General features: G+C 42.9%; 1 protein-coding gene across 2 annotated transcripts in view; it reads left to right on the top strand.

Moving 5' to 3' along the window:
• SETBP1 (SET binding protein 1) overlaps positions 1-12,079 on the top strand; it is a 266,909-nt gene that overhangs the window by 175,277 nt on the left and 79,553 nt on the right. For both annotated transcript variants that reach the window (XM_051642998.1, XM_051642997.1), the window contains one exon: positions 7,609-11,074. In XM_051642998.1, the coding sequence (XP_051498958.1) occupies positions 7,609-11,074 (3,466 nt within the window). The remainder of the gene's footprint in view (positions 1-7,608; positions 11,075-12,079) is intronic.

Raw genomic sequence — 12,079 nt, 5'->3', positions numbered from 1 at the left:
AGCTGCTCACATCCTTATTTCCAATTTAGTCATCTGAGACATGCTGAAGCATTAACATCCTGGATGACACCAAACCTTTCAGAGATGAATGGCCCTTACTTGTAGCATTTCTGCAGGTCCCAGTATGTCTTGGGATCCTTCTACAGTTTGATTTTGGCCAAGTCACTACACAGATACACATTGCCCTCTACAACTTGAAATTACAGAGCAAAGTGGAAGAGCAGGATGAGATAGAAACCTGGAAGTACAACCTCATAGTTACACATGGGAAAGAGTAGGTGAAGCTCTGTGGAACAATACCACTTCCAAAGGGATGGAAGTGTGTTTTATATATGAATAATAAAGCCTTAATATCACTGCTGCTGCTGCTAAGTTAATTAGCAAGGCTTTTGAACAAAGAAAGCACGCAGCTCAGGAAAGGATTCTTGCTCTGTGAGCCTGGGCTTCACGGACATAATGTCTCAAACGCTCACTTAAAAATCTTTATGCTGGCTTGAGGCCAAATAAGGACCAAACCATGGTTATCTCACCAGATGAATGTGAAAAATGGTATTAGTCCCATTGTAGTCCACCTTAGCTGATGCCCATTTGTTCTCTCCCAGCTGCCTAAGCAGAGGCAGCAAGCTGTTACGCTTAAACGCGATATTTAAACTGCATTGTTATGTCGGTGGTGATGGGCTCTTTGTTGGAGATGACAGAAAAATCCCATTGTTTAGAGTTTTCCCAGACTTGGTGCTTAATACAAAGCTCTGAAAAGAGCAGAGTTGTTAAAACATTTGATAAGGAAAATATGTGCAGAGATTGGTTTATCCCACTAGTAAGGAGCAGATCAGCCTGCAGCACCAAATCCTACCTTTATACATCAACATGTTGTTGCAGTTTTCCCCAGACAAAATTCTCAGTTCCTGTGTGTGGAAAACTGAAGTGTCTGAAACCCAACAAATGATTGAAATAGTGTGCAAATCTTCCATTTTAGAGCAGGTAGTGAAATTCATTTGGAGTAACTTTAGAATTTCTGAATTATTTAACAAATCATCATGCTTTACCAGGAATGCATGAAAAATTACAATTTGCAACAACATCAGCAACGTGTCTGATAATCTCTGCACATTACTTTGTGTTTTCCTGAAGAATAAGTGGTTTAGATAGGTATTCTCAAAACAATTATAATGCAAAGGCCTGAACTTTAGTTTCTCTGTATTGACACATTTACAAAAATACCTGAGGGACAACAGAGTTACACAGCAATGGGAGTGCAAACCTGGAAGGACCTCCAGCAGCTTCAGTGAAGATCTTTCTGATTTGCATGAGGCTTGCACCACAGTCTGATGTTTGTGTTCAGTGAATGGACACAAACAGGTGAAGGCTTGTTTTTAATTAACCCACTACCACCCCATGCTGTGTGTTGCTCTCAAGTAGTGCCCCTGCAGCTTCGTGTTAATTCCTGCCCCTCTTTCGATGTCTGATGAATGATCCTCACTCCTGTGAGTGTGATGGTGTGAAGACTTTGTGCTATTGAAGACTCAGGGAGCTGGGAAAGGATTAAAATCTGGGAGGTATACATTTCACTGCTTTGGAAAATCACCCTTGTTTGGGATGATAATGATGAATTTTATGTTAGAGCCTGCTGACAAGTTTTCTATTAGTATTTAAATTGGAATTAAATTCACTACATAAGTTCTGCACAACATTCAGTGGGGTTTCTCAGAAGACACTACACCCATTTGCACTTCCAGCAAGTGTCATATGCCAGTTTGTGATTCTTCCACCCAGGTTAGAATCACCAAGGATCTAAAAGTCTTCTTAAAACCATTTCAGACACTTGCTATGATGAACTCACCTGACTTGATCACAGGCCCCTCCCATAAATTGATTACATTGACTGCTCAACCTGTAAGTCATCAGGCTAGAGTTAAGTTTCTCTAGACCTGATGTCTCCTCTGCTTGGCATCTTTTATTTACAGGGCCAGGCTACCCCCAGGAAGGCTCAATGTACTCACCAAAATACATGAAGTATTTCCAACCTGTAATTCTGATTAGAGCCTTAGAGTGAACAATTTGTAGCTGTCCCATTGGGACGCAAAAGGAAATGCTCGGTTTTGAGTGAAAGTGTAAGTTGGGCCAGGATTACTTATTTATGTGTCAGAGCTGGAAATCTCCAATGTTCTTCTTCTCAAAAGGTTTTGTCCTCCTGTAAGATGTTTTCATGCATGTCTAGGAAGCAGAAATAGAAAAGAAAGCTTTTCCAAGAAGAACAAATCATCTGGAACTTCTATAGTTTTTAGAAGCTTCTTGCAAAGGAGAGTCTGACTTTTCAGAAGGCAGTTGCCCATTGCATTTTCCACTTAACCTCACTGCCACTAGATTTATTAATTCTGTTTAGAAAATCTCAGCTTGACCTTTTTCTAGGCACCAAAGGCCTTTTTTTCAGCATTGTCTGGAGTACTTTCAGGTATAAGCTTAAATTAAAGCAGGTATGGACTCAGGCTTGCCTGTGCTCTGAGCTGGCAAGGGAAGGCCCAGGTTGTATGCAAGACTGCTGCCATGGCAGAGTGCTGTGTCTGACATAGTATCCTTCTCTGCATGGCTTGGAGATAGCACTTGGTAACCCAGCATCTAGCCAGCCCAGGTGGCAAGCAGAGCAAATGTCCACATACGTACAGTCACAGCTTCACCCCGTAGATTTCCAGTGAGACTCCAGCTCCTGCTTGCCAAAATTGCTACCAAAAACAGCTTACAAGTACCTAGAGCACAAAGAGGTATTATATGGTGTTTTTATGAGATTTGTTCTCACAGAGAGGCAGAGGTGGCCCTGAGATAAAAGCAAGCACCTCCCAAGACTCTGATTCTAAGTGACATTATCCATTTAGAAAAGCCTTTCCTCTTTATCTCTTTTTTTCTTTTTTTTTCCCCCTCTTTTTTTTTTTTTTTTAATTTATTTCCAGCCTGTGAAGAAGATAACAAAGGATGGTATGTCCCCAGAGCACACTCTGATGTGTCACTGTGGATGCCAATCCCCACAGACGCTCCTCTCCTGATGTTATTAATTTTTAAAACAAACTTGCTGATTGAGGTTCTGACTGCCTTTAAATTGTCTCTACAAGGAGACTGTGTACTAATTAACCCACAGAAACAATCAATGATGTACCTTTTTCAAGTTTCAGGGTGATTAGAATATGAAAATTAAGAGCACAATGGTGCAGATGTTTTAAAATCACAGCAGACAGCAATTAGTGACAGGGGAACCAGCTGCTTATCTCTCCAGATAAAGCCTCTTAATAGGGAATTACACTTGAGGAGCCATTACACAGATGGATCTGCGAATGATTTAAAGAGGGGGCGTTGTAGTATTAACTTTGATTTGCAAGCCAGTTTCTTGACAAGCTGTCTGTGTGTTACCTTCCACAAAAAGGTGTGTTTGGAGCAGGGGAGCAACATTTTTTGTAATCAGTTTTTTTTATGATGGGTTTCTCTTAATTACATGTTTTATTATTATTATTGCTGTTGTTGTCATTGTTATATTCATTTTAATATATATTTTGTTAATATTATTTCATTTTATTTGGTTGCTGTCATCTCTTCCCAGTTGCTCTGGGACTGGAAGAAGAATGTGGATTTAGAGAGAAGCTCAGTTGAGGAAATGGGGAAGCAGAGAGAAACATCCAGTAGTTCAATGAAGAGTCCCTGAGGGATGGATTTTCCTGCTGGGTATTACTGGCAGACTAGGGTGCTGCTCCTCATGGGACTGGTACAGTCTCATCCCCTGACTTGCAAGGGCTGCATGCCAGAACAAAATTGTTAAGAGGAGTAATCACCTCTGCAGATGCAAGGTTGCATAGCTCTGGCAAGGCAGGTATATACTGCTTATAGGTCTACACATCATTACCAAAACTGAGGACTGAAACTTATGATCTTGGCATTAAAACTGTATACTAATCATAAGCAGATAATAAGAGGATTCAATTTTATATATTTTTTTTTTAAGTCCAAGCCTTAGTATGTGCTGAATCACATTACTCACACTTTTTTGCAGCAACAAAAACTGTTAGCTTCGTTATGTATGTTTTATTTTCTTTAAAGGAAAGATGCTACTATTCCTCACAATCACACCCAGTAAACTGAGTATAAAGAGAAATATTGACCAAGTCTGATGAGATGTTATATAATGTCGTGGCTTAAGTTACACTTATGCTTTTGAAGGAGCAGACTCCCAGTGCAGAATAGCTGGCTGTTCAAGGAAATCCCATCTAATGAAAGAGTAAACTACAAATAAAGGCAGGTGCTGAAGCTTGAAATAGTTTTAGGGTCTCATAAACCACAAAGTAAATAAAAGTAAATCTCTCCATTTTCATGAAAAAGCCCATTCCTGATGCTAGTGGCGTTGATGCTGCCATAGGAACTCTATTCAAGTCAGCAACCCCTTGTCAAGACTTATGGAGCTGCAGTATGTTGCATGCTTACTGATGAGTAAAGTAATGAACTTGTGTGAAAGTCATCAAGATCCTGGTTTCTGAAGAACCCTATTTGCCCTCATCCTACTGACAGCTCTGGTGTCCTCCAGTAGCTCAGCAGAGGCTTTAAGTTAGCTCAGCTGGGGCTTGTTGGCTTAGGGTGATACTCACCCAGCAGGGAAAATTGAAACCTAAACATTAAGATCAATGGGATCAGACAGCACCCCAGGTGGATACACAGGGAATAAAATACACTTGGCTGCATTACTCTTAACTGATTTAGTAGTGCTTTTAGGTAAACATTTCCCACATATCCACTGCAACCACTGAAAGCCAACCTACTGCAGCCAAATGATCTTTGGTTGCTGTGCTGCAGAATAATTCTTTTGGGGTGATATGGATGTGTCTGGCAAGAGATAGCAAATAGTAAATGTTACATGGGAAGAAGCTGCATGAAAAAACCCAGTGGGCTGTTACGTGCTTGAGCAGAGGTACAGTTTTGACATCCCGCTTAGGATATGGAGTCCCCTGATCCTGCAGACTGGCCATTTTTTGAAGGCCTGTTGAAATCCGAGTGCTTATCCGTGTGATTAAATGCCTCCAGAGTTGGCACCTTTGATGACATAGGCATATCTTTCTCATTAATTGTAAGATAGATGTTGTGGTGGCCTGTGGTGCTGAAGTAATGACAAGGCTATCATTAGGTATATGTTGGAAGTTGCATCATCATTTTATAATGTGCAGGCCGAGGAAATGAGGCTGGAAGAGTCAAGTGATATATCAGCATTCATCACTGATATATAGCTGGCCTCTCAGTTCTGAGCCCTTATTAACTGTTGTAAAATATAGATCAGAGATTATTACTCCTTCTATGCTAGAATCTGTGTGTGTGTGGTGTGCTTGGAGGGACTGGGGTGCTTTCACTCCCTGCTGTAACCCTCTTTCCTTTTTTTTGTTTGTTTTTTTTTTTTCAACTTCCAAATGAAATTTTTCAGGTAATTTAATTTCACAGCTCAGCCTTTTGGAAATAACAGTGGAGTAAGGAGTGGCTTTAACTGCAGTCGTAAGGTCAGGATCTGTGCAGAAACAGCCTGTACCTGCCTTGCTGTGAGGCCTGGAGGCCAAGAGAGGTCTCAGCCCATCGTTGTCAGGGCTTTTCCAAGTCACAAATCATGGTACCTTGGGAAGATGATGTTTCACATGAGGCATCAGTGGGAGGGCACCCACCTTCTGTCCACTGGGTCCTTGCCAGGGCATGGCCACCTCCTGCTCACCTCCTTATGCGTAGCTAGACAGCACACCCAGCCTGGTGGCCTGAGAGCAGGAGAAGCCCCAAATAGCTGGGGTGAAACAAAGCTCAGGAGCTTTGTGATCAATTAAAAAAAAAAAAAAAAAAAAAAAAATTCAAAACAAACTATAGAACTTCAGTGCCAGTGCTGCTGATTTTCTTTCAATCCTTTCCTAGCCTCATTCCAAGGATGTGGACTGGGGTGGGCTCCGTTTTGCAAAAAAGTGTATCAGTGGTGTGGGTTGAGACTGCTGCATGCTGTGTGGCTTGCGTGGGAGGCCACTGCAAGAGGAGGAGGAAGAGGAACAACTGATTCATTCCCCAAAGGGTGTTTATGCATTTGGCTCTTTTCTCAGGCTGAAGAACCCGGGTGTCTCTCACCCGCGACATCTGCAGCTCCACCGCAGCTGCCTGCTTTCATTTTCTCAGTCCACAGTTCCTGGAAATCTCTGCTTTCCCTGAGCACGGCTGGTCCATGTGCTCAACAGCTGAACTATCTGCAGGACTTAAAGAGGCACTGATTACTCCTCAGACTGTGGACCATAACAGCCTCATTTTTGTTGACTGTTCCAGGAAAGGCACATGACCGTTTTTTTATGCATATGAGGGTATCTCGACATCAGTTTGCCAATAATGTGTGTTTACTGGTCACTAAATAATGTACTATGGGCTTGGGGGTGTTTAACACTTTTTAAATCCCTCTGAAGTTGCTCAGAACTGGGGACACTGTTTCCCAGCTCAAAACCCTCTTATGCTGACAGCCTCCTTGCCCCAAAACTTCTACTGCAAACACCCCAAACAGCGACTTGAATGTAACACTACTGATAGAAACTTAATTGTAACTGTGTCTGCAGATGCTTGCAGAAACACAAGACACTTAGCATTTCTTTTCTATTGTTCTTCCCTTGGTTACATATTTATTTTAAGTCTCTGATCATTTGTTTGGCATTTGGAACCATGTCAGTACAGCTTGCTAAGAACAGTTGTTTGCAGTACTAGGTGTACTAAATTTGTTGCACAGTTTGATCCAGAGCTTTACAGAAAAAAAGCTCCTAAATGTGACAGGAGAAAACAAATGCCTAGAAGAGGACAGTTAAAGAAACTCTGTAACATTGTCCAACATGATTCTAGTTACTGTAACCTCTGCAGCTTGAAGAGCTGTTATCAGATTAGAAATCTTATTGAAAATACCTCTTCCCAACACTGCAAATAGCAGATTATTAAAATGGAAAGGGAGCAAGGCAAATCTTGAACCTGCCAAGTGTGCCTCACACACTTGATGCTATGCATATGATTTTAAGCACTAAGTTTGTGCAGATGACTTCTTTGTGGAAATTTAAGCAACTCAATCTTTGCAGATTCTGGTTTCATAGGGAAGTGGACCCGTGGGTTTTCCTCTTGTTTCCTCTTGTTTTCCTCTTCTGAGATAATTTTGCATTTTTCTTGTTTCCAACAATGAGCTTAGTTGCTGTTGTTGAGCATCAAATTCTGTGAGGGGTTATTTTTTAGGAAAGAGGGATTCTCACCAGGAGGTTGAGTTGCACCATTCATCCATTGAAAGGGAATATTTTACTTGTGTTTTAAATTAAAACTCAATGGAATATGTTTCCTTAGCCATTTAGCATTTGTAGAAATTTTCCCATTGTTTTTAGAGTGGGAAAACAAAACCACACTTGTTTACAGTGCAAGAATTTAAATGCAAATTTGGCTCAAGTATAAGAAGACTTTATAAAGGCTCCTAACGCTTACAAGGATATTGGTTAAGGAGAGTTCTCATTCACACTACAAATAATGAGCTGCAACCAGATGTTATGGATAGAATGATAAACTAATTTTTTTTTTTCATATATATTTTCTGCTACCTACCAGGTTTATGACAGGCCACAAAAGCATCCTGCTCTGCACTATGATCCAGGCCTCCAACAAGACTTCACCAGTGACACCTTAAAATCAAAGCACCAGCAGAAAAGTAGCAACCAGCACCATCTTGACTGGTCAGCCAGCTCTGATACTGGATCTGCTTCTCAAAGTTGCTTCATCAACACAGAACCCAATCGAGAAGCGGTTAGTGCCACCAAGGTCTCTGCTTCAGAGCCAGGAGTTTCCTTCAGCAAATCCCAAGCAAAGAAGTCCTGTACCAGCAGCCCATGGGGGCAGCTGTCGGCCAGTAGTAAAGAGCTTGCCATTTGCAGTGCAGTCCCATCACCCACCAACATTGGCGTGGCCACCCAGCCGAGCAGCACCTCTGAGTGCAATGGGCTTTTGCCTCTCGGGGATCAAGACGGAGGTCTGCAGCTGGAGGCCCCTGATCAACCCACTGGGAGTACAAAGAAGAAGTCCAGCAAAAAGGACTTGATAAGTCAAACTATCCAAACCACAGACATTGAATGGGTGAAGAGTGCTCAGAAGACATTTGACAGCAAATCCCATGACAGCATGGAAGGGAAAAAAGAGTCTTACTCAATTGACAGTGTGCTGGATACATCACCCTTGAAGCAGAATCCCACCTCTGCGAGCAGTTGTGAAAGCGATACCAGTCACGTACGAATTACTATCCCAATAAAGTCTCCAACCATAGATACATCTAGCCACAAAAGGAAAAAAAGGCAATCTACAAAATCTTCCATCGAGAAAACTCTCCAGGAGAAAAGCCTGCCTTATGGACTTTCTATGAGCAGTGAAGTAGCAAATAGGACCAGCTCTCTACCAGAGGGAAGTAAAAAAGATCTTCGAGCCACAAAGCCAGGGAAAGTGATTGAAAATGAGCCTCCCTTAGTAGCTATTGACAGCAGTGTGCTCACTGACAAAGCTTCCCCCAACAGTGCCACCAGACTTAGAAAATCTGTAGCTGTGACATCCAGTCTCCTACCCACCGATCTTCCGACAGCCACCAAATTATCTGAGGTCCAGCACCCCAAACATGCAGCTAAGCGGCGATGGACCTGCAGCAAACCTAAATCTATCCTTCGGGAGACCTCCATGACAACATCTGAGAAGCTGATGGTGGAGCCTCCTTCAGCCTATCCCATCACACCATCCAGCCCTCTGTATACCAATACAGACAGTCTTACTGTGATCACACCTGTCAAGAAAAAAAGAGGACGACCAAAGAAACAACCTTTGCTTACTGTTGAAACCATTCATGAGGGAACTTCCACCAGCCCAGTGAGTCCAATCAATCGTGAATTTCCAGGAACAAAGAAACGGAAGAGGAGACGGAATCTGGCCAAGTTGGCCCAGTTTGTCCCAGGAGAGGACAAGTCCACCAGTGAACTCAAGTTTCACAAAAAGGTTGGGAAGCTTGGGGTCTTGGATAAAAAGACCATTAAGACCATTAATAAAATGAAGACCCTCAAGAGGAAGAATATTCTCAATCAGATCTTGTCCTCCTGCTCCAGCAGCATAGCTCTGAAAGCAAAAGTCCAGCCACCATCTAGTGCTGGGCCAACCACCATTGATGCCAGACTAGGGAAGCAGATCAATGTCAGCAAGAGGGGAACTATCTACATTGGTAAAAAACGGGGCAGAAAGCCAAGAGCAGAGCTGCAGCCTCAGCCAGAAGAACCTAAGACAGCCATCAAGCACTCAAGGCCTGTTTCTAGCCAGCCAGAAAACCCAGCAGTGCCTTCCAACCTGCAGTCACTTGTGGCATCGTCACCAGCAGCTATTCATCCGCTTTCCACACAGTTAGTGGGGACTAATGGCAACCTTAGCCCTGCAAGCACTGAAACAAATTTTTCAGAGTTAAAAACTATGCCAAATCTTCAACCTATCAGTGCTCTTCCTACAAAGACCCAGAAAGGAATGCACAGTGGAACTTGGAAGCTGTCTCCACCCCGGTTAATGGCTAATTCACCTTCCCACCTCTGTGAAATAGGTTCTCTGAAAGAAGTCACACTGTCGCCAGTGAGCGAGTCTCACAGCGAGGAAACCATACCTAGCGACAGTGGGATAGGTACAGACAACAACAGCACTTCTGACCAAGCCGAGAAGAGCTCAGAATCCCGCCGGAGATACTCCTTTGATTTCTGCACCCTGGACAATCCAGAGGCTATCCCATCTGACACCAGCACAAAGAACAGGCATGGTCACCGGCAAAAGCATCTCATTGTGGATAACTTTCTCTCTCATGAGAGTATTAAAAAGCCAAAGCACAAGAGGAAAAGGAAATGCCTGCAGAACAGAGATGACCTCCAGTTTCTGGCAGACCTTGAGGAACTCATCAATAAGTTTCAAGTGTTCAGGATTTCCCATAGAAGTTACACATTTTATCATGAAAATCCATATCCCAGCATCTTCAGGATTAATTTTGATCACTACTACCCTGTGCCATATATCCAGTATGACCCATTGCTCTATCTTCGCAGGACCTCTGACATGAAGTCTAAGAAGAAGCGTGGTAGACCTGCCAAAACCAATGACACCATGACAAAGGTGCCTTTTTTACAAGGGTTCGGTTACCCTATTCCCAGTGGGAGTTACTATGCACCCTATGGAATGCCTTACACATCAATGCCTATGATGAATCTTGGTTACTATGGTCAGTACCCAGCTCCTTTGTACCTGTCTCACACGCTCGGAGCGGCTTCCCCATTTATGAGACCTACCGTGCCCCCACCCCAATTCCATGCAAGCTCTCATATGAAGATGTCCACCACTGCCAAGCATAAAGCGAAACACGGAGTGCACCTACAGACACCTGTGGGAATGGGCCTTGGAGACATGCAGTCCACTTTGGCTCCTCCAAAAGTTGGAGGAACAAGCCTTTCAAGTGGCCGACTTCACAAAAGGAAACACAAACATAAGCACAAGCATAAGGATGAGCGGATATTGGGGACACATGAAGATCTGAGTGGTCTCTTTGCTAGCAAGTCCACTGGCTTCTCTAGCCATGCAATCAGTGAAAGGCTAAGCGGCTCAGATAAAGACCTCTCCTTGCTCAATGAGAAAAGCAAGCATAAGGAGAAGCAGAAGCACCAGCATTGTGAAACCGGACACAAAGGCTCCAAGAGTAACTTTGAAGTGGATACGCTGTCTACATTATCACTTTCTGATGCCCAGCAGTGGTCACAGAGTAAAGATAAAAGTGACTCAAGCAGTGATCCCATTGACTCTTGCACAAAGAGATACTCTGGTAATACTGAGAGTAATGGAAGGTCAGAGTCCCTGGACATGTTTGGTGAAATGACTTCCTCAAGTGAGAAGCGGGACAACGATGCAAGTGGGAATAAAAGAAGAAGCTTTGAAGGGTTTGGAACTTATAGGGAGAAGGACATTCAGCCCTTCAGGACGAATAGGAAGGACAGAACTACTTATGAGACTTCAGCTTCTTCTGGTAAGCTCTGCTTTATTCTGTTTTAACTTACTGCATTTACATTTTAATGCTGAACAAAGAGGGACTTGCCATTTACAGAAAATATGTTTATGACTCTATAACTTCCCAGGCTTTTTGTAATTGACTCCTGCATCCAGACTTTGGGGTGATCAACAGGAAAGTTGGCCATGCATTAAGCCCAAATCTTTAAAAGTTCAAGTTCTAACATATAATTATAAAAAAAAGAAATCTGTTCTGCCTTTGCCTGTCTGTCATGGTTTGTTGCACTTCCTCCAAAAATCTCACCATTGCGTTCTGCAACAACAGGAATTAATGCCTGTTGGCAAGGCAGGCATTCCTCTTACTGGTGTCTCATATCTTTGGGTGGAATCATTGCCCAGCCTTTGAGAAATGAGAAAACAGCCATGGCACTGAGCAGAGAGACTCTGCTCTGGCCCAGAAAGTGTAAAAAATGCATTTGTTGATGGGATGGACCAGGCACGTGGGAAGTTGTGAAGCTGGATCAGTGTCCCATGACTGGTGTGGTGTACTGCTGACCCAGAGGGACCTATCATGGTGATAGCTGGGCTGCATATATGGAGAACCTGGGTACAATCCTAATGTAAATCTGTCACTTCCAGTTGGCAGGTGTCATGTAAAGTAATTATCCTGAGTATTGACTGGCTGTGGGAAGGGACTGGTGTCATGGAAACAGTAAACCCTAACCAATTTACTCTGAAGAGTTTTAGAACTCATGACTTGGAAATATAAACTGGGCAGATGAGGAGGGAGGAAGTTCCCTTTGACTGCTAAGGACATCTGTTCCTCTCCTGCAGAGGAAAAAAAAAAAAAAAAGAATCTGAATCTTGTCTGAGAGACTGAATTATGCTTTACAATAGGGAGCTGCTTTTGTGGTGACACAGAGGCAGGTGTTTTGCTGCAATATAAATGCATTTAGCTTGGGAGCAAGCCCAGATCCCCTTCACCATCAGATATTTATCACAAAGCAGATTTCACACTTGGTTC

The sequence above is a fragment of the Apus apus genome, chromosome Z, assembly GCF_020740795.1.
Source record: "Apus apus isolate bApuApu2 chromosome Z, bApuApu2.pri.cur, whole genome shotgun sequence".
In the NCBI taxonomy this organism is placed as follows: Eukaryota; Metazoa; Chordata; class Aves; order Apodiformes; family Apodidae; genus Apus; species Apus apus.
Note: the sequence above shows the minus strand (reverse complement) of the source record. Positions and strands in the feature narration are given on the sequence as shown.